This window comes from Myotis myotis, unplaced genomic scaffold (genome assembly GCF_014108235.1).
Source record: "Myotis myotis isolate mMyoMyo1 unplaced genomic scaffold, mMyoMyo1.p scaffold_m19_p_13, whole genome shotgun sequence".
Taxonomy (NCBI): Eukaryota; Metazoa; Chordata; class Mammalia; order Chiroptera; family Vespertilionidae; genus Myotis; species Myotis myotis.
In genome coordinates this window covers 58,146,209-58,168,604 of record NW_023416317.1, presented here as the reverse complement: position 1 = coordinate 58,168,604, position 22,396 = coordinate 58,146,209, and the positions used below count along the sequence as shown (strand labels likewise).

Genomic DNA, 22,396 nt, shown 5'->3' with positions numbered 1-22,396 from the left:
TGACTGTCTCGGCAGCCAGATGCCTGACGGGAACTGTCTGGTGCGAGGTGCGCGCATCCTGGTCTCAGCCTCTGTGGCTGCCGCCTCAGCTGTTCAGAGCCACATCTCTCTGCTCAGCCCGCGGCTGCCCTTCCAATGGCCCCCGAAAGGAACGGGCTTCTAGCAGACGCACATCAAGGCGCTCAGGTCATGAGCTCATTCTTCCTGTGCCGGTTTGTGAACTCAGAACGTCAGGCAGCCCTGGCAACTGTCCTGCGGGCTGTGCTCGCGTGTCTCCAGGACAAGGTGTGTTGGCGTCGTCTGCAGTCAAGGGGCTTCCGTCTATGTTGCTCCCTTATTTGCTCCTACGTTTCCATTCACCCTGTGGACCCGCGTGCCCGTCGTGTCTGAAAGGAAGCCCCTTTCCTTCCAAACCATTTCTTTGTTGGCTCGGTGAGGACGGCACGCCATCCATCCGGTCATGTGGGACTACAGTGCTGGGCTTGGCTTTGGCTCATCCTCTCTCTTTTATGTGTATTTTGTGGCTCTTATCGCAATAATCTATACATATAAAAGCCCAGCAACTGGACCGGCAGAATGACCAGAACGACTGGCTACTATGACGTGCACTGCGGCGGCCAACGGGCCCCATCTGGGCCCCGATCAGCCCAGCCCCCCTCCAGCCATCCCCACCACCAATTGGGCCCCCTCACCTCGATCAAGGGTGGGGGCAGGCCGACCAACCACCCACAACCCCTTCCACTGGCTGGCCCCTCTCCACCACCAGTCCCCCCACCCCAATCAGGGTCAGAGTCAGCCGGCCAACTGCCCATGGCCCCTGCCCCTACCCAGCCCCCCTCACCTCAATCAGTGGCGAGGCTGGCCAGCCAACCTCCTGTGTCCCCTCCCTCACCCCCAGCCCAACCCGATCAGCCCCTACTGGGGCAGGCCAGCCGGACCCGACCTGTGCACGAATTCGTGCACCAGGCCTCTAATAATTGCATAATTGTGTACAGTATTGTAACTCCCACGGCTGTGACTGAACCATGCACTGAGGTGTTTACATGATAGGTGCTCAGCAAACCACGGTCCTAATGTAGACATGCTTCACCTTTTACCTAAACCAGGTTTTTGTTTGTTTGTTTTTTTGACCTGAGTACCATGCTGAGAGCATTCTCGCCCTTTAGGGAGTGATCCTGTGCGGCGAGCGGGTCTGTCTCAGCTCTGATCGAGTCATCCGCTCGGAGTGGCTCCCCATCTCACGCTCATCCAGCAGCGTGCTCGGTTCGGAATGCATCCACTCCGACCATGCGCCCAGCACTGTTAAGTGCTGGGGACACAGCAGTGAGCTGAGTAAGCAAAGCCTCTATGGGTGTGAGCTCACATCCTCGTGGGGTGATTGGCCGATGTAAAAACTAGCCCATTTATATAAAAGGCTAATCTGCTAAGTGTCCGACCGTCCGACCAGTCACTATGATGCCCAATGACCACCAGGGGGCAGACGCTCAACACAGGAGCTGCCATGATGCGCACTGACAATTTACGGAGAAACGGCACCACGGACCTGGTGCCCACAAGGCAACACTCGGCTTCCCCCAAGTGGGACACAGACCCCACCACCACCCGGAGCGACAGCCCACCAAACCGCAGCCAACGCTGCTGAGACCTCATGGTGCAAAATGCAGCCACCAACCCAGCCCAGCACGAGAATGGTCGCTATGGGCACCGGGTAATGATGTCACGTAGCAATGCCCGGCTTCCTCTCCCTAGCAACTAACCTCCTTGGAGTTTCTTCAGCCCAAGAACACCACTTGCTTCATAGCCAGGTGCAAACACTTTACACTTTAACCAAATGTCTGTGAAGCGTTTTCCTGTGCCTCATCTCATATGATCCTCACAGAAGTTCCGGAGTAGGTAGATAGGAGACACAGTAGAAACCTATTTTCTTTTCATTAGCTGAAAATGGAGATTTAGAAAGCTTAGAAACTTGACCCGACTGAAAAGAAGAAATGGTGGACCTTGAAAATGACTTCAGGTTTTCTCACTGCACAGAATATAGTCAAACACGGCTGCAGTTAAATATTTACCCTTTGTTCTCCCTGCGTGATCTACAATAATAATCTGCTTTGTGTTGATATTTACTGCTGTGTTGCTGACAATTACCTGAAAGAGAAGTTGGGGTGCTTCACTGGGCTGGAAAAAGTTTAGCTACATCAGAAAGCAGGTCTAATGAAGCAAGTTTATTCTATATCTATATAGAATTTCCTTTCAATGTGCACAGATCCGTGCACCAGGCCTCTAGCTCAGTAGTGATAAGTGCTGTGAAGATAAATAAAGGGGGGGGGTGGGGGCTAAAGTGCTCTTCTTGTTGGAGGGGCCAGAGCCAGCCTCCCTGAGGAATGGGAGTGGGTGAGTGTCCTCAGCAGAGGGAAGAGTGTTCTAGAGCCCGAGGCAGGAGCAGACGTGGCGTTTTGGGAAGCAGCAAGCTGCTGGTGTGGTAAGAACCAGTTACCTGTGATGCACGGGCATCACCGAAGCCTGCGGGCACACCTGAAGGGTGGCAGTCATCTCCAGGGGTGGTGACGCTCTCCCTCTTCTGTTGTACCTTCACCCCCCACGTAAAGTCAGAGAAAAGTGGAAAGACCCGAGGTTGGAGAGGGAGCCCCAAGTCCCACATAGGTCATTGCATCGTGCAGTGTGACTGAGGAAACACTTGTGAACGAGTGAATGAATGAATGAAGACAGTAACTGTTCACTTACTCATGAATGCGGGGGGCTAGGGGTGTGCCTAAGAAAGGGAGGGTACGTTTTTTATAGTCCGCGAGGCTATCACAGGATCACCAGCACCTTTCCCTGCTTCTCCCATTCCCGAGAGATGATGCTGATGGGCAGAGCAAGAAAGACCACTTTGGGCTTGTTCTTGAGGAACTTCTGTTATTCTGCATCACAGGGAAAACAGAGGTTGGGAACTTGGGGGGTGAGGGGGCAGGAAGGAGAACAGAGCTCCTCAGCTCTCGGGTCTTTAACGATGCTCCTGCCCATGTGGGTAAAGCTTGTCTTTCCCCCGTCCTTACCGTAGGCTCTCACAAGACATCTGGGGGGCGGGCGGGGGGGGGGGTGTAGGAGAGGCAGGTGGTGATGGCTTCAGTAGGATTAAGGGAAGGACTGCTGATTTAACGGAGCCTCTGGTTATTCTAAGCTGCTCACAGATCCGTCAGCGCCATCTGTGAGACGTAAGCGGAGAAGCTTAAGGATGTCTTGCAGGTGCTGACCCTCCCGGCCTCTTCCAGGACTGCCGCTGGGTTCCTGATGCTCCGGCCTCCAGGCGTGGCCCCTCGGCCGCCTCTTCTGCCTTGTGTTCTCCGATTTCTGGGCCTTTGCTCTGGGCTTCCTTCGGCGTGGAGTGTCCGCTCACACCTGCCAGCATTCCCTGCCCGTGCTTTGAGGCTCCTTTCCTACTTGTTCCCGAGGGCAGAGAAAGGCCGACCACTCCTTCCTCTGTTGTCCGGGGCACTTGGCCTTGTGTCTGCTCAGCACTGCCTTGTGGTCACATGTTTGTACTCCCGCCCGCCTGCCCTCCTGTGCGCTTCCGTGAGGCAGAGCCTGTGAACTCGCACTCTCCAAAGGCCGTCTCCTCGTACCTCCAGGTGCGGTTACTCTCTCCCTCCTCTGTTGTCCCCCCCACCCCCCCACTTACTGCTGCTGCACCGGTAGCACCAGCATCGCCTGAGGTCCTGTTAGACGCGCAGGCCCCAGCCCCACCTCAGACCTGCCGGTGCCTTATCACTCGCCCTCCTGCCCACACTGAACCGGGCATAGGTGTGCTGGAGTGTTTTCTCCCCTCTGTGTCGAGTTTCCGAAGCGTGTAAAGCATGTCTCTGGCACAGTTGTTGGCATGTGTCAGGCGCTGGGACGTGTTTGCTGAGTTCCCTAAAGGGCCCCTTCAGCCAGCCTGTTGAAATGTGTTCGACTGTGCCCGGTGTACCTGCTGGGAGTGGGAGTCAGCCCCGATCTTGGGCCTTTACAGACGGGGAGAGACACCCATCAATGACGTATGAGACAAGGCAGAGGGATGCACAGGGACCGCCCGAGGCCAGAGGGAGCCGAGAGAGGGCAGTCACTTCCAGATGAGTGTGGGTGGTTTCACGGAGAGGAGCATGTCTGGTGACGACCTGGTGGGGAAATAGGACGTTGACAGACACGCTGTGGGAAGAAGCGTACCGGTGGGGAGCGCCTGCTCTAGGGCCAGCATGAATGTCCACGTGCAGGAGGTTTCTTGAGCAAGGAAGACCTGGCAGTCGTGTGGGAGGTGTGGCTGGGAGCTGGTTGGGTGCAGTCTGAACTTCAGTTCTCATGGGGAAGGGTCTGGACTGGGAAGAAACATCTGCAGATCACATGCTGTTTGTACAGTTAGGGGCTCAGTGGTTTCTGCAGACTCCACCCTCCTGTCTTCCTTTCCTCTCCATCCTTCCTCCTGGGCATGGGTGGGAGGCAGGGAGGGCTTGTAGGAAGTGGGACAGGTCTGAATATTTTCCCTTGCTCTCTACCTGGGGTCAGAGCCCAGGTCTTTATTTATTTACTAGAGGCCCGGTGCACGAAATTCATGCACAGGTAGGGTCCCTAGTCGTGGCAGACAATCAGGGCTGATCTGTGGGGTGACCAGCAGGGTGATTGAGGCCCCCGCTGGCACCTGCCTTGGCTGGCCTGGAGCCTGCGGGCTGGAGGCAGCTCCTGTGTTGGGCGTCTTCCCCCTGGTGGTGAGTGCGCGTCACAGTGGCTGGTCATTCCACCAGTTATTCCGCCATTCGGTCTATTTGCATTTTAGGCTTTTATTATATAGGATTTTTTAAAATAATGTCTTTTTAAAAAAATATATTTTATTGATTTTAGAGAGGAAGGGAGAGGGAGAGAGAGATAGAAACATCAGTGATGAGAGAATCATGGCTTGGCTGCTTCCTGCACACCCCCTACTGGGGATTGAGCCTACAACCAGCTAGGGCCAGGTCTTATTATTTATTTATTTTTTTTAGTGCTAGATGGTCAGCCACTTCCTCCCTTACCCCTTCCGGAGTCACTTTACACAGTGGGGCCCCAAAGCAGAAAGACCCACGCTCCATCAGGAGAGGGTTTCAGCCCTGGCTGGTGTGGCTCAGTGGATAGAGCGTCGGCCTGTGGACTGAAGGGTCCCAGATTTGATTTTGGTCAAGGGCACGGACCTTGGTTGCAGGCTCCTCCTTGGCCTGGGCCCTGGTTGGGGCTTGTGCAGGAAGCAACCCATAGATGTGTTTCTCTCACATCGATGTTTCTCTCTGTCTTTCCCTCTCCCTTCCACTCTCCCTAAAAAAAAATCAATGGAAAAATATCCTCAGGTGAGGATTAAAAGAACAAAACAAAAAAAGAATAGAGGGGCCCTGGCCTGTGTGGCTCAGTGGATGGACCATCGGCCTGCGGACTGAAGGGTCCCAGGTTCGATTCCGGTCAAGGGCATGTACCTTGGTTGCGGGCACATTCCCAGTAGGGGGTGTGCAGGAGGCAGCTAATCAATGTTTCTCTCTCATTGATGTTTCTAACTCTCTATCCCTCTCCCTTCCTCTCTAAAAAATCAATAAAATATATTAAAAAAAAAAAAAGAATAGAGGGGTTCAGACAGTGTGCTTGAAAACGCCATCAGAACCCCAGGCTGGACCCGGTGTTTTATTGTATGTGCTGTTTTCCAACCCTGCGGGTTTGTGAGGAGTAATAACGAGTAAACTGCCCTTCGCGTATCACAGCTGTAACCTGCTTTGCCCCACCCTGTGTGTGCGCACACACACCATACCCTACTAGTTCTGCTTATCTGGAGACCCACTTCATACAGTGGGTGACCCAGTTCTTCTGTGGCCTCACCAGCATGTGGTATTATCACTATTTTTAAATTGTGGTCATTTTGTGAAATGTGTAGTGATAGCTCATTGTGATTTTAATTTGCATTTTCTTAATGGGTAATGGTGATCATCTTGTCATATAGTATTCTTGTCATATAATATTCTTTTTGATGAAATGTCTCTTCATGTCTTTTGCCCATTTCTTTCATTGGATTGTTTTTGTTTTTTTTATTGTCGAGTTTTTTTGTCAGGACTCTTAATTTGACAAATATATCATTAGCCCTAGCTGGTTTAGCTCAGTGGATAGAGCGTCAGCCTGCGGACTGAAGGGTCCTGGGTTCGATTCTGGTCAAGGGCACATGCCCGGGTTGTGGGCTCAGTCCCCAGTAGGGAACGTGCAGGAGGCAGCCGATCAATGATTCTCTCATCATTGATGCTTCTCTCTCTCTCTTTTCCTCTCTGAAATCAATAAGAAATATTTTTTTTAAAAAAAGAGAGACTCGCTAGGGCAGCGGTTCTCAACCTGTGGATCGCAACCCCTTTGGGGGTTGAATGACCCTTTCACAGGGGTCGCCTAAGACCATCGGAAAACACATATATAATTACATATTGTTTTTGTTATTAATCACTGTGCTTTAATTATGTTCCATTTGTAACAATGAAATTGGGGGTCACCACAACATGGGGAACTGTATTAAAGGGTCGTGGCATTAGGAAGGTTGACAACCACTGATCTAGGGTCATGCTTAGGAGCCTGAATTTAAAATACACATATAATTAAATAATATTAAGTCCTACTATTAAAGCGTATTATTTGTAATACTTTCGTTATTTCATCACACCTCTGAGTGTGCATTGGGAGCATTTCTACACTAGTCTACTTTTTTCTTTACATGTATTTTTATTGATTTCAGAGAGGAAGGGAGAGGGGGAGAGAGATAGAAACTATAATGATGAGAGCGAATCATTGATTGGCTGCCTCCTGCATGCCCCCCACTGGGGATGGAGCCCGCAGCCCGGGCATCCTTGACCGGAATTGAACCTGGGACCCTTCAGTCCGCAGGCCGGCGCTCTATCCACTGAACCAAACCAGCTAGAGCGTGGGTTTTTAAATTACAAATTTAATTTCCTTATTCGTTCCAGGGTCATTAAAATGATCAGAGTATGGCCCCGGCAGGGTGGCTCTGTTGGTGGAAGCATCGTCCGGCACACCAGGGTGCACACAGGAGAGGACTGACGGATATGCTCTCACGTGGTGTCTTTCTCTCTCTCACATAGTGTCTCTCTCTCTCTCTCTCTCTCTCTCTCTCTCTCTCTCTCGGTGTCTCTCTCAGAATCAGTAAAAACATCTCCTTGGATGAGGATGTAAAAAATAAAATGACCAGGGCATCACCATGGTGGGAGAAAGGAGGGTGGAATTGCGGGAAAGAGCCACACGTCTCCAAGATCCACTGTCCGCACTTTCGGGGGAGGAACCAAATGGCCTCATTCCTGTTTTTCTGACCTCAGGCAGGTGACTCACCTCAGTTTTGATTGGAATTCAGGTCGTGGGTTTGCTTCTCTCTCCAAAGTAATGACTCCTTTTCCAAGAAAGTAAACCCTTAGGAATGCAACCGGTGAGTCACACAGGCAGAGGCACCTGCTGGCCGTTCCTGTGTGCACCTCGGCGTCCTGTCCCGTCAGTGAAACACTGTGCTTGCCGTGTGCCGTGCTGCCCGGCCTGGGCCCAGCACCACGGTGTTTGTACAGAGGGGCCCTGTAACACCTGGCTGGGTAGCCGAGTGGAGGCCTCAAGGCACCACAGGGCCCACCCAGAGCTCAGGGGAGCCACCTTCTGTTCTAGCCCGTTGATTAAGGCCAGCAAGGAAGACCCCCTTTTCTGGATGTCCCTCCTCTCCCCCCGGGCTTTGTCTGGACACCAGTGATCAGAACTCCGGCTGGAATTGGCAGAACTAGCCTCAGCAAGACCATCACTTACCAGCTCGTGTACTGAACTGGAGAAAAGACAGGGCTGCTGATGGGCCTGGACTTGAAATCCTGTCCAGCCTCTCCCCCCATGGTCAGCACCCTCCTCCCACTGCAGGCCGGTCTGTCACTCATGGAGGGTGACAGAGCATCTGATAGCTCCTTGCTGCCCCGCAGGGAGCCCAGGACTTAAGGTCTTCAGGTGAGCCTTTTCTAAAGGTTAGCCACTGGAGCCGATAAACACAGAAAAGTACAGTCCGTGAGACGGAGGCTTCACATCTCAAACATGGAATAGCCTTTCTCATCTGACATCTGAATCCCATTTCGGTTGGGAGTGGAGAGCTGGGCTGCTCTGGCCTTGTGCTCAGTGGTTGCTCAGTAAGGTGGAGGGTTGGCTGGTACCCGGGGTAGGAAGATGGGTGCTTCAAGGCCTCACCTCCTACATGTCTGATGGACGAGGCTGCATTATTTGCCGAGGCTGATTAGCATTTAAACTCCATGGGCTGGAGGGAGGAATGGAGAAAGAGAGAAAATTGTGTAACTGTGATTAAGAAACCAAAGGTTAAAAAAGGCACATTGTTGGTGGCAGGCCCATGCACGCCATCATGGCTCCAGCCTGAGTGCCTCTGTGCAGGCTTAGCTCATCTCCTTTTTGAAAGGAGCAAACATTTTGTAAACAACACGATCTCAGTGTTGAATTCCACACGGACAGTCAGCGCCCACTGGGTCAGCAGAGAAAGTCTGTGAGCATCAGCGGCAAATCAGGTGTGATGAGGACTAGCCTGGTGGGCGTTGAGGGTCCTAGACAAGTGACCAGCATCTTCTCATATTTGTTCCCTGTGAGTCCAGAGCAGAGGCCAGCAACCTTTTTCTGTCAGCGGGCAGAAGTAAGTTATTTTTTAGAACCTGCACCCTGGGTATGTGCCCTGGCCGGGAATCAAACCGGCGACCTCTCACTGCTGGGACGACGCTCAACAACTGAGCCACACTGGCCAGGGCAGACGTTGTTGTCTTTGCCGGTTCCTGGTCACTGTTCCAGCTACGCAACTGTGCCATTTTGTGGATATGTCTGTGTTCCAATAAAACTATATATGGACACTGAAGTTTGGATTTCATGTAACTTTCACATCGTGAAACATGTCTTCTTTTGATTTTTTTTCAGCCATATAAAAATGTAAAAACTACCCTTAGTCATGCGTTGCACAGAGCCAAGAGGCAGTCCAGATTTTGGCCCCTAGACCATAGTTTGCTGACCCCTTTTCTAAAGGTCTTACAAATAACTTCTATAAAGTTCTGAATCTGAGGACATTTTCTTTAACAAGCAGCCTATAGCACTGAATGTGTGTCATGCACTGTTAAATGTCTTATAGATGTTAGCTAATTTCATCCTCAGAATAACCCCCGAGAGAAGGGACCTCATTTTGCAAATGTGTATATTGAGGCACAGAGAGGTTAAATAACTAGCCCAGGTCAGGTCGCAGATGGCAGAACCCGGGTTCGAACCCAGGTAACTTAGCTCCACAGTATCTGTTCTTACTACCAGGACATGGGATCTCCCTTAAACATTTACAATGATTGACTTCTAGCCTAAAGGAATCTTAGAGATTAATTCATCCCTATTACGTCTCCGTCACAGACTCATTCTTACACACCAGCTTCACAGCCTTTATGACTCAAACTTGTGCTCAGTAACATTATGGATGGCTCCTTGTGCCCGTTCAGCATCTCTGACTGCCTAGACCCCACGCCCCCAAGGGTGCTCTGTCTGCACAGGCCGGGCACGAGCTGCTCACTTCCTGTTTGATGTGTGTTCACAGCTCCTTGAAGGCAGGGCAGCAGCATCGGAATGTTCCATCAAGGAGAAGTCTGTTCGGGCACCTCTGCTTTCTTTGGGAACACCTGTCTCAGGTGACTCCCAGCTCAGATTTGGCCCCGCTGCTTTTCTGCATGAAGAAGCAGCGGTTGAATCTTGAGCCACACTTGGCCTGTGATAGGAAACAGAATTTGTGGTGTCATGCTACACCATCCCTGTTGACCCAGAGATACCACCAGGGCAGTTTCCCAGGCTTTCCAAGGAAGAACGGGAAGGCGTGTGTGTGTGAGTGTGTGTGTGTGAGTGTGTGTGTGTGTGTGAGAGAGAGAGAGAGAGAGAGAGAACATGTCAGAGGTTAGGTAGACAGTAAGGTGCTCAGGACTTCTGGGACCCTTGGCCTAGTTAGTCTTAGACCCTACTCGCTATTTACCTTTGCGTGCCACAGGGGTCCCGCACAGTCATTGCCAGGCACCCCCAAGTCCACGTGTGCACTGCAGATCTTTACTTGTGTATAGTTACTCTTCAAATGTATGTAGAGGTCATCAAATCAAGGAAAAGCTCACCTGGCCGGTGTGGCTCAGTGGTTGAGCGTCAACTTATGAACCTGGAGATCACGGTTCAGTTCCGGTCAGGGCACATGTCTGCGTTATGGGCTCCATCCCCAGTGTGGGGTGTGCAGGAGGCAGCTGATCAATGATTCTCTCTCATCATTTATGTTTCTCTCTCTCTCTCTTTCCCTTCTTCTCTGAAATCAATAAAAATATATTTTTTAAAAAAGAAAACTATGTACATAAAAAAGGGAAAAGCTCTCCTGAATTTGTGTTAAGCTATTGTAAGCACAACTACCACCTGCTGAGAAGCACATCCAGTTCAAGCCCCTCAGATGCAGAGGAGGACACTGAGGCTTGGGGGGAAGGGGAGCGATTGGCCTCCATCGCAGCGGGGAACGGTGGCGTGGGAGCTGGCTCGTTCGCATGTGCCATGACCTTATGCTGTGTCCCCCCGGGGCGGTCACAGAGGGAGCGATTGGCACGTATTTTGACAATTAATACTATGCTGTACTTTCTAATATTGTCTAATAGGGTGATTTATTATAATAACGTTTACCAGTATTTATAATGCTTCTCCTGAGAATCAATTAATTGATTGATTACTGTATTGCTTGCCCTGCCCCCGTAAGTAAAATCCTGTATTCCGACCTGGAAGCCTGAAGCATGGTAAAATTGGGTAGCTTGCTTATGTCTGGAACAGCGCTGGCCCTAAAACTCCCGAGTTTTTATCTCTGGTCCAGGTTCTGTTAAGCAGCCTGAACTGTGAGGATTTCAGTTGTTTACATCTCAGTCCTCTATAGCATTTGCTCTCAGCTGGGTGCAACGGAACTTTTTTAATCCTCACCCGAGGATATGTTTATTTTATTTTTCACATAATAACTATTTAACTTTTGGGCAAGTTACCTAACTTCTAAATCTTGGTTTACTGGAATTCATAGCAGAGGACTAAAATGAGAAAATATAATGGGAACTCAATAAATGATCATCTCATTTTTCTTAAGTGACATTTTAAAAAACTGAGATTATAAATGAGGGTATTTGGTGTTTTTAAAGCTTTTCACGAAAGTGTAAGAGCCCAGGACTGTAGAATTGGAAGGTCCCTTAATAGTTTTAGATCCAGTGAAGGACTCCCTCTCACACGCTTATTCTTTCAACTAAGATCCGCTTCCTTCTGGGCCTGCCCTCCTTCGTGTGATAGGCATTCTAGGGTTTGAGACAGTGTTGGGCCCCGACTCCAAAATTATCTTTTCCAGACTAACTCTCCTTAGCTATTCCTCATAAGATGAATCGTTTTCTCTTTCCCGTCGTGGTCTCCCTTCCAGATAGAGACAGACTTGAGCTGAACACGGATGCAGCTGTAATCTGCGAGCATCTCCCCAGGCAGCTGTCTTCTTTCTAGCTGAGCTCTTTTGGGAATCAGGTCGCCCAGTCAGACAGCACATGCAGCTTGTTCTCTGTGTTTTCCCACTTTCTAGATGAAAAATAAATACATAGCAGTTGAACACGGCAGATTGAACACACATTTTAACATCCATTCCCTCCTGTGATATCATTAAAATGATAATAAAGGGAGAAAAGATATCGGCAAAGAGCAATTGATGGCATGTTAAAGGCAAAAAGCACATGTGATGAACTCAGTGGGCCAGAGGAACCGAAAGGGCCTGCTGGGGAGAAACTAAGAAGAGAGAGGATTTGTAACGCGGAACCTGGAATAGCGCCAATACTGAAAACAGGAAGATCAGTTGAAAGTCTGTGAAAGGCAATTAGATGCCTGCAGTCCCTCCCCATCCTCTCAGGGGGCAGGGCTTCCAGTCTTAGGTGTTGAAACGGAGGCACACGAAGCACAGAAGACGGGATGGCCTGGAGCAGAACTGACATTCAGGCCCGAGACTGAGTCCTAAGCAGTGAAGGCAGGACCACCCTCACCAGTTGCCAGGGTACCTGCACGCAGTCACTCCCCGCACAAGACGGGTCCCCCTTTGAGAGCCAGCCCCAGGGAGAGCGCTAACGACGCCTGCTTCTAGGGTGTCCAGTGAACATGGCCGGTCTTCATCTGTCACCCCAATGTGACGCCCACGCTTGACAAGCCTAGGCCACCCACGCACACTCACACTCACACACTCACACTCACACTCACACACTCACACTCAGCTTTCAAACAGCTTCTAAAAGTATGAGCAGTTGCCCAACATCACCAGACATTGAGAGCAAGTGCCTCTCAGAACAGACAGGCCAGAACGATGGGGGACGAAAACGTCGAAGAAACCGTGGAAGCAGGGAGGAAGAGGAGACAGTTCACTCTGGGACCTTGAGCGGTTAGAGAAATATTACATCATGAACTATGGACAACATATTCTTAAAAAGGAAAAGGAACCTTCAGGGAACCTCTTGGAGGTTGAAAATGCGACGGCCAGTGTTTGGTTCAGAAGCGTGTGAGTCACAGTTTGCAGGACACCCTGCTTAGAGCCTCCGCCAGAGCGGCCACCGGCGAGGGGGTAACGGAGGGGCACACCAGGGGGACATATGGGCTCCAGCGGAATCCTTGGGTGGAGGTGACACAGGTGAGGTGAGGTGAGGTCGGGTGAGAGCCAGGAAGCTGGTGAAGGGGAGGGGATGGGTGCTGAAGAGCAGCAGTGCTGCGTGGGACTGTGGGTGCGGTGGGGCTGTTCACGGCGCCTGTGAAGGCGTCCTCTGGGCAGGTCGCTGGCAAGCACTTTAGAACTCCCTGGGCTGTGGACGCCGCCCTGAGGGTTCGCCCTGTGGCTGAGCGCCTGGGCCACACAGCTCCCCCCAGCGCTGCAGCCAGGCTCGGTCCCCTCAGAGGCGCTCTGGGCTCCGCGTGGTCTACCACAGGCTGGTTCGTACCCAAGGACGCCCCAGCTTTTGCACCCACCGCGCCTCCTCTGTCCTTGATCCCCACATGTGCCCCTATTCACGTTTGGTCCCTTCCTGTCACTGAGTCCTTACTCTTGAGGAGCCTGCTGCTAGGGGCGTCGGGGTTCTTGGCCAGTGTCAGGGAAGTCAGGTCTTGGGGTTGGGGGAGTCGGGAGGGGTGCGGTGGAGACACATGTGAGTGAAGCAGCCGCGTGAAGCCCTCAGGCTCGCGTGTTTGATGAGCTTGTGAGATGAGCTGTTGACATGTCCATAACTGAGGGCACTGAGTGGGGACTCGCTGGTCTCCATGATGAGCCGTGGCCGTCACGAGGTGGATGCCTTCGCTGCCATCCCGACGGGGGCGGGGGCAGCATGGAAGGGCATGTTGGGTCTTTGTATTTGCCTTCCTCCCTATCTCTCTGTGTTTTACTTCGCCCGCAGATTGGGGACCACAAATTCAGCGCTCACCGAATCGTCTTAGCAGCCTCCATCCCGTACTTCCACGCGATGTTCACCAATGACATGATGGAGTGCAAGCAGGATGAGATTGTGATGCAGGGAATGGACCCCAGGTACTGCGCTCCTCCGCCAGGCCTCCCAGCTGCTTCCTTGCGTAGTTCTGCCGGTGCTGGTGCCTGGTCCCCCTGGGGCCCGCGGCAGGACATGGCGTCTCCAGCACCGCCCAGTGCACGCTCGCTCTGTGCGTGGCGATCATTGAACAAGTTAGGCCCTCGCCTGTGGCCTGAGACGGTGAAAGTGGGCCTCTGTGTTGTGCTCTGTGAGAGTGCACATTTAATAGGCAGTAGAGTCCAAGATATATTTTTTGTCTGGGACGGGTACAAAGGTGGGTTTGTAATTCTCTGCACTTCTCTGTGCCAGCCGTGTGAGCTGGCAAACTTTTCAAGAGTCCGTCCTCGGTCTGCAGCACTTCCTGCAGTGACGGGACTGTCCTGCTGTCCTCGCCGGACGGGAGCCACGTGAGCACTCGAAGTGGGACTAGTGGGACGGGAGAACTGAATTCTAAATTGTATTTCATTTCAGTTCGTTTAAAAGTAATTTTAAGCCGAGACCGGTTTGGCTCAGTGGATAGAGTGTTGGCCTGCGGACTGAGAGGTCCCGGGTTCGATTCCGGTCAAAGGCATGTACCTGGGTTGCGGGCACATCCCCAGTGGGGGATGTGCAGGAGGCAGCTGATCGATGGTTCTCTCTCATCGATGTTTCTAACTCTCTATCTCTCTCCCTTCCTCTCTGTAAAAAATCAATAAAATATATTTAAAAAAAAAAAAGTAATTTTAAATACCTGCGTGTAGCTGGTATTATTTGGAGCAACAGGTCAGGAAGGTGGCAGAGATCGTAGCTATTTGATGGATGAGAATACTGAAGCCCGAGGATGTCAGGCTCAAACGCGGCCCCACCCAAACATCTCCATCCAAGAGGCCGCATAGCATAGCGGGGAGAAGTTCTCCCCTAGAGGAACCTGGGGCAGGCGCAGTCCATAACCCCGAGACCACATCCCTCAGGGGCTTATTTGAAGTTGTCCTCACATCTGGAGTCACTTAGCACTGGACACGCTTCATGGAAATACTCCCGGGTTTCTGTATAAAGACTTTATATAAACACTAGAGGCCCAGTGCACGAATTCGTGCACCAGTGGGGTCCCTCGGCCTGGCCTGCGGGATGGGGCCGAAACTGGCTCTCCGACACCCCCTGAGGGGTCCTGGATTGCGAGAGGGTGCAGGCCAGGCCAAGGGACCCCACCCGTGCATGATCCGGGCTGGGGAGAGATGCTGGAGGTTGGCCAGTGGGGAGGGACTGCAGGAGGGCTCCAGGATGTGTCCACCGGTCTCAGTCCCGATCAACCGGACCCCAGCAGCAAGCTAAGCTAACTTACCGGTCAGAGCATCTGCTCCCTGGTGGTCAGTGCACATCATAGTGAACGGTTGAACAGCCTTAGCATATAATTAGCATATTGCATTTTGATTGGTCGAGCAGACAACTGGACACTTAGCATATTAGGCTTTTCTTATATAGGATTATATAGGATGTTCCATAGTATGCCTTTTGGGCCTTGAAAGGAAAAAGGCATGTTTATGTCACTAAAAAGATTTGCTGCAGATCTATGAATTGAGGCTGTGTATGTAACCTGGGCTGTATCCCGGGATGCCCTGCACACCTACTGTGTGCCTGTCATTGACCTGGGGTTTGGGGATGCAGCAGCAGGCACGACGCACAAGGTGGCACAGGGTGAGGACATTCTCGTGGGAAGAGGCAATAAATGACCAGTGACTCTAACACTGACTAGTGGCCAGCCACTTGCTGCCTCACCTCACGATGTGAAAATACAAGGGAGAGGGCCTGCGAACCTGTGGCGCCCTCTGCCGATTGAGGGTATCGGCCCCAGGGCACAGAGAGGGTTTATAACCACTCATGCAGACGGCTCAGGCCGGGGACTTGGAGGAAGCACACAGAAGAGGGTCTCAGGGCAGTTGTACTCTCTTCTCCGAGGTCTGTGTCTGCAGGAGCCGTGCTAATCGCCAAGCACAGTGCGGGCGCTTCTTTCACAGGCCGCCAAGAGCCTGTGTGTGTGCGAGGCTGCCTGAGGGGTGACACGGAAGCACCTCTTCTGCACTGACTCCAGTGGAGGAATCTGATGATAGACAGGTACACGCATGAGCTGGTGATAGGTACACGCGTGAACTGGTGATAGGTACACGTGTGAGCTGGTGATAGGCAGGTACATGTGTGAGCTGGTGATAAACAGGTATATGTGTGAGCTGGTGTTAGACAGGTACATGTGTGAGCTGGTGATAGGTACATGCGTGAGCTGGTGATAGGTACATGTGTGAGCTGGTGATAGACCAGTACACGTGTGAGCTGGTGTTAAACAGGTACACGTGTGAGCTGGTGATAGGGACATGCGTGAGCTGGTGATAGACAGGTACACGTGTGATCTGGTGATAGGTACACGTGTGAGCTGGTGATAGACAGGTACACGTGTGAGCTGGTGATAGACCGGTACATGTGTGAGCTGGTGTTAAACAGGTACACGTGTGAGCTGGTGATAGGTACACGCATGAACTGGTGATAGGTACACGTGTGAGCTGGTGATAGGTACATGCGTGAGCTGGTGATGGGTACATGTGTGAGCTGGTGATAGACAGGTACATGCGTGAGCTGGCCGGGAAGTGAACGTGATGTCAGGAGAGCAGAGCAGAGCCAAGGCAAGTGCATGAGGAGGGGCCTGTGTATTCAGGGAGGCCAGGAAGGTCTCTGTGACGAGGTGGCCGTTGAGCCCAGAGCTTCATTGAAGTGAGGGAGTGACCCACCTGGGGGACGAGCCTTCCAAAGAGAGGGCGCAGCCATGCAGAGGCCCTGAGTGAGTGAGGGGGACAGAGTGGAAGGGGACAGGTCGTGCAGTGGGGGAGCCAGGCCACATGCAGGCCTAGGGTGGACTTTGGATTTTCTTCTCTGCATCGTGGGAGAGAAGAAAATGTCGGAATTCTCGTTCTGGAAATTTATCCCAAAGAAATAATAGTCCACAACCATGATTTATAATGGCAGTAAGATGGTCGTAGCTGTTACACCTAGTAACAAAGGGAGTGAGCATGCTTACCTTCTGGAATACTGCATAGCAGCCACTAAAAACAAGACGTGAAGGCAGCGTAGCAACATGGAAAGGGCCTCATGAGTCTTAAGTACATTTACACCATTTATGCGAAGAGGGATGAAAGGACGTAGGGAGGTGACACCATGGACCTGCTCAGTAGTGACATGTGGGTGACTGCTTTCTCTTTTTAAACTTTTCTGTAACAAAACTATGTGGGCAACACAGACCAGAAGTAGGACAGTCTGGCTCTGGGGAAGAAGGACCCCACTCAGTAGGCTCTCCAAGGGCAAGGGTGTCATGGCTGCTGGGGTGGGGCCGTCTCCCCAGGCGGAACTGTCCGCCCACTGAGGGCCGAGTCTCGGGGGCGAAGACCCGTCTCTAAAGAGCACCTCTCCTCTTCCCTCTAGCGCCCTGGAGGCTCTCATCAACTTTGCCTACAACGGCCACCTCGCCATCGACCAGCAAAATGTCCAGTCATTGCTGATGGGGGCGAGCTTCCTACAGCTGCAGAGCATCAAAGATGCCTGCTGCACGTTCCTCCAAGAACGGTGAGGGCATGGGCCGGCCTGGGGGGAGCGTGACCTTTTCATTTCCGGAGCCCCTGCCAGTTCGCCGAGTCTTCGGGGCACAGAGTGTGAGGAAGAAGTGAGCCAGGAGGACACTCTGCAGAAACGACCTTTCTTGAAATCAGTACCAGGCGGTGCCAGCCCTTTGGGTTGAACCCCTGAGGAACATGGTTTACGGCGAGCAGACCCTGCCTGCTCTCTCCCTGGGCCTGACATGTTCCTCTTCTCCTGGCCCTCCCTCCCCAAGCTGACCAGCTGCTAATTGAGCCGACCGTTCTCACCGCGCTGACATTCCACAGACACCGCCTCTGTTCAGATGCTTCCCTCCTGGACGTCTCCATCCTGTTTCCCCTTCAGCTCTTTAACAGCCCACCCAGATGCCGCCTCCTGGGCTTTCGGTCCCCTGTGCTCTTTTAGGGGAGGACTGGGCTCACCTCTGTCCTATGCCCAGCACTCGACAGTGCCCTTCTGATGACTGAGCAGTCTCCCCCCCGCCCCCCCAGAAGCGGGCAGAGCTCTTAGTCATAAGGTAAAAGCCGCCTTTTACCCACTGAGGCGTGGACATGAGGGTCAGTGCTGGGCCACACACAGGTAGGCGAGCTGGTACCGAGCACTCCTGTGCCTGGTGCCCTCCGGGGCCTGGTCTGCACCTGACCGCTCTGACCAGCAGGTTCCCGGCCTGAAGACCAGCCTTCCTCCCGCCTCCGCTCTGCCCTCTGAGCCTCCTCCCTCTTAGAGCCGACCTCTCCCTCTCGCCTCCACCAACCCAATTCACTAAGCTCTGTGGCCGGCCCTGCTAGCCACACCGGCCGGTGGCGCTCGTGGGCACGGCTGTGTGCAGCTGGTCTTAGTGACCCGGGCAGCGATGCCCAACATGAGGTGCTCTCCTGGGTGCGGGGTGCGTGGGTTCCTGGTGAGGCAGGTGGAGACCCGCAGTCCCAGAGCTTGGCGGGAGCCTGCCCTGGGTGCCTTCTGGGCAGGCTGGAGGGCTGCAGGTCGGGGCTGGGGCAGACACTGTCTCTCCTACTCGTTTGTAAGCGGCTTAAGGACGCAGCCTGGATTCAGTTTCTGTCCCCAGGAATGTGGAAAATGCTGAGTAGGCACCCTGGGAAGGATGGCCAGCCTCTCGGGACAACAGCTCCACCTAGGGGCTGTGGCGGGCATCGCCGTCACCCTGGATCCAGGCTGTTACAGGGTAGTGTCCCTAAAACATGCTTAGAACAGTTTTAGACCAGAGCCGTTTTTCGTGCCCCAATTATGTCCTTTATAGCTTCTCTAAGCCTCATTTTCCACCTGAAAATGACAGCCCTGACTGCTCTGCAGTGTTAAGATTATGGAGAAAGGACACAGGCCTGGCAAAGCGCTGGGCTCCATGGGGGTAGCTGCCTGGGGCTGTTTCTGGGGGTCTAACTAGTTGGACCCATCGGGCCTTCTTCTGTGTAAACAGAAACATGTAAGGTCCTGATGTTGGAGAGTCACTTCTCGGGGTTTAAGCTCTCATTCTACGCCTTCGGTGCCTTCCTGGCGGCCAGAGGTGCCCACTCAACCAGGAACGTCAGCAGCCGAAGGAAAGCAGACGGGTTTCCAGCACCCGATCTCTTCTCTCTTCCGAGAGCTGCTTCCCACCCAGAGGCACAGCGCACCAGGCCCCGAGCAGAGCCCGAGGGAAAGCCTGCCTTCAGTGTGTATCCACAAGCGCGTCCGAGAGACAGCTGATGTCTCGTTATTTTTGCCATTTTTTTCTTATGCAAAAGGCTTCACCCCAAAAACTGCCTGGGTGTGCGCCAGTTTGCGGAGACGATGATGTGCGCTGTGCTGTACGACGCGGCCAACAGCTTCGTCCACCAGCACTTCGTGGAGGTGTCCGTGTCGGAGGAGTTCCTGGGGCTGCCCCTGGAGGGCGTGCTGGAGCTGGTGTCTCGCGATGAGCTGAACGTCGCGTCGGAGGAGCAGGTCTGTGGCCGGGCAGGCTGCCCGAGCTGGGCGGCTGCGCTTCCTGGTCTTCCCTTCTTGTTTTAACAAAATGAAGATCGTGATATGTACACAGTTGTTTATGGTGGGTTTGTTGTATGATATCATGTGCATGTTTCATGAAAACTTTATACCTTTTATTTTAAATAAATTTTTATTGGTTTCGGAGAGGGGGGAGAGAGAGAGAAAGAGAAACATCAATGATGAGAGAGAATTATTGATTGGCTGCCTCCTGCACATCTCCTACTGGGGATGGAGCCCACAACCCGGGCATGTGCCCGTAGCCAGAATTGAACCCAGGACCCTTCAGTCCGCAGGCCGACCTCTATCCACTGAGCCCAACCAGCCAGGGCCTTCATGTGTTTTAGTGTCTAAACAGCATTCCATTGCTTCCTTATTCTCGGAGGTCTGGGCTGTTTCCCGTCTTCACTGTTAGAACTCACGGAGGGGAACCGGGAATAGCATAGCTCACGTTCTGAAAGCGTCTTTCTCTAAGCGAGAGTCGAGCCTTGGGGCAGTCGCCAGTGGGAAACAGGAAGTCAAGAGGGGTTTGTTTGGTTCAAATGAGAGGAATGATATGTGCAGTTGGACTGCCGGTGGGAATTCTCCAGAAGAGGGAAGATTGACAGTCGGAGAACAGAGAGAGTGATTGCTGGGGTAATGGCCTAGGGCAGGTGGGAAGGGACGCATCTCAGCACGAGGGGCGAGGCTTTGACAGGAGGGCAGGCCTTCAGGGCCCACCCAGACGCCGGGGCAGGCGAGTGGGAAGGGAGATGCTGGTAATTCCGTGCACATTCGCTTTTGATTTGTTCCAGCTCCTGGGAACCTGGACCTTGAGCCAGACCTTAGGAAAGGGGAGCGGGTTGAGATGAAGAGGAGGGCGTTCTAGGCGAAGGGGCCGTGTGGGCGGGGAGCCAGCCTGCCTGGGCGGGGGTGGGGGGAGTAGGTGCAGGAGCGGCAGGAAGGAGGGTGAGCAGGGACTTTGTTTTGATACAGAAATGTTCCACTGACAGATTTCCATTGGGGCAGCCGTTCTCCACCTTCCTGACGCCGCGGCCCTTTAATACGGCTCCTCCTGTTGTGGGGACCCCCAACTTCATTGTTACAGATTGAACATCATTAAAGCACAGTGACTCATCACAAAACAATCTGTAATTATACATGTGTTTTCCGATGGTCTTAGGCGACCCCTGTGAAAGGGTCATTCGATCCCCAAAGGGATCGGGGCCCACAGGTTGAGAACCACTGCCCTAGAGAGTCACGGTGAAAGCCGGGAACAGTCATGGTCACCCAGGCTTGCGTTCCGAGATGGAGCCCCATGGGGGAATAGAGAGAAGACAGTGGCTTCAGGAGACAAGTCTGAACGATGGAACAGCCCAGGGACTGCCCCAGTGCAGGGAGGGCGGGCCTTAGGTTGGGGTGTACGGGTGTGGCCTCTGACTGGGAAGAGTCGCCACCAGAGCGTCCACTCTGTCTCGGCAGGTCTTTGAAGCCGCGTTGGCCTGGGTCAGGTACGACCGGGAGCAGAGGGGGCCCTGCCTGCCCGAGCTGCTGTCCAATATCCGGCTGCCCCTCTGCCGGCCCCAGTTCCTGTCGGACCGAGTGCAGCAGGAAGACCTGGTGCGATGCTGCCACAAGTGCCGGTGAGCAGGGTGGGGCTGCCCAGGGGGTTGCCCAGGGTCCCCTGCGGGTGGAGGTGGGGGGACCAGGCCTGGAAATGGGAGTGTGGACCCCACTGGGAGGATGCCTGCTGTCCTAGCATCTCACACTCATTCCAGGGACCTGGTGGACGAAGCAAAGGACTATCACCTCATGCCAGAACGCCGGCCCCACCTGCCAGCTTTCCGAACGCGGCCTCGCTGCTGCACGTCCATCGCTGGGCTCATCTACGCCGTGGGAGGCCTCAACTCAGCAGGTACCTTGCAGCTCCCCCTCGCAGAGCCCTGCCTTGCACGCGAGGGTAAGGGAGCACCAAACAGCCTCGCCTGCCCTCTGGTTCCTCTCCGTGCGTGCCACCCCTCTGGCCCATCTCCGTTTTATCTAATTGCTCTGCAGTTAAAGTATGTCAGGTGTTGATACCATTGATCAGAATATTGAGCTAAAGAGCCTTTAGAAAGCCTGAGGCCTGGCCCCTTGCCTTCCCAATGGGGAAGCTGAGGCCCACACCTTCCCCCGTGCTCACAGTTGGTTTTGGCCGAGCAGGGACTGGATCGTGGGTCCTGACTCCTGAGCCAGCACTCTCTCTGATACCCGCTGGCCATGGAGGGGCTCAGCCCTCGATAGGACGTAGCCAGAGACCCGGCTCTGACCCCAGGCTGACTGATCCCATTTGGTCAAATGGATCCCTGGGGTTCGACTGCGAGAATGTCACCCAAGAAGGACAGACACGCGGTGTGGGCCACGATCAGCAATCCTGGTCACTCTTACCGCTCAGTGTGACGCACCCGCTTTACAGTCCGGGTGCCAGTGGCAGCTCTCGCATCAGACAGTCGGGGTTTTGGGGAAGCTCCGTGGGCCGCCCTGCCACGCCCAGGCCCCATCGCAGGCCGGAGGGATTTAGTCGGGAGGCAGGACACCTGGGTCCGGGCAGTGCAGTGACAGGGAGTTTGGTCTCCGGTGTGAGGGCCAGGCCTTGCCACGGTGCCAGCGGGTGTGTGTGTGGGGGCGGGGGGGGGGGGGGATCTGGGCAGCTTTGTTTTTAACTGAAAGTTCACGAGGGTGGGCACTAGTCTGTGGCCTCTGAGTTCTCAGCAGTGACCTGTCGTGTGGCAGAGCCGAGTGCCCGGAGCAGGATAAAGGGGGGGGGGGGACGTGTGTGATTTGACCCCCACAAAAGCCTGAGGAAAGGTGAGGCTGGAGTATCACCCGCTGCCGAGCACTTGGCAGGTGACTGACGGATCACACCCCTCACCTCAGGCCGCTCTGCCCTCGAGAGCGCCTTCCCCGTGAGCAGAGGACAGGACCCCAGGCCACTTGCCCAGGGTCCCGGCTAGCGAGGGAACGTGGACGCTGGAGCCCGCACCCTCCCCGGGGCCTGCCTCCTGCTTGGGGAACTCTGCATCCACCTGCCTTCACTGGGCCTGTAAGCAGACGGAGCACCCATTCCCTTCCTCGGAAGTAACGCCTCCCGTCCGATTCTGATTCCCTTCGAGGCTGAGCCACGTTACACGCCCCAGTAACCAGTACCCAGCAGCTGTGATGCAAAC

At 53.6% G+C, this 22,396-nt stretch overlaps 1 protein-coding gene across 4 annotated transcripts in view; it reads left to right on the top strand.

The window, feature by feature from the left end:
- Positions 1 to 22,396, top strand: part of KLHL18 (kelch like family member 18) — a 37,264-nt gene that overhangs the window by 6,524 nt on the left and 8,344 nt on the right. For 3 of the 4 annotated variants that reach the window (XM_036333751.1, XM_036333752.1, XM_036333750.1), the window contains exons 2-6: positions 13,488 to 13,618; positions 17,061 to 17,201; positions 18,974 to 19,172; positions 20,673 to 20,833; positions 20,969 to 21,105. In XM_036333751.1, coding sequence (XP_036189644.1) covers positions 13,488 to 13,618; positions 17,061 to 17,201; positions 18,974 to 19,172; positions 20,673 to 20,833; positions 20,969 to 21,105 — 769 coding nt within the window. The remainder of the gene's footprint in view (positions 1 to 13,487; positions 13,619 to 17,060; positions 17,202 to 18,973; positions 19,173 to 20,672; positions 20,834 to 20,968; positions 21,106 to 22,396) is intronic. The other variant, XM_036333753.1, reaches the window with a different exon arrangement.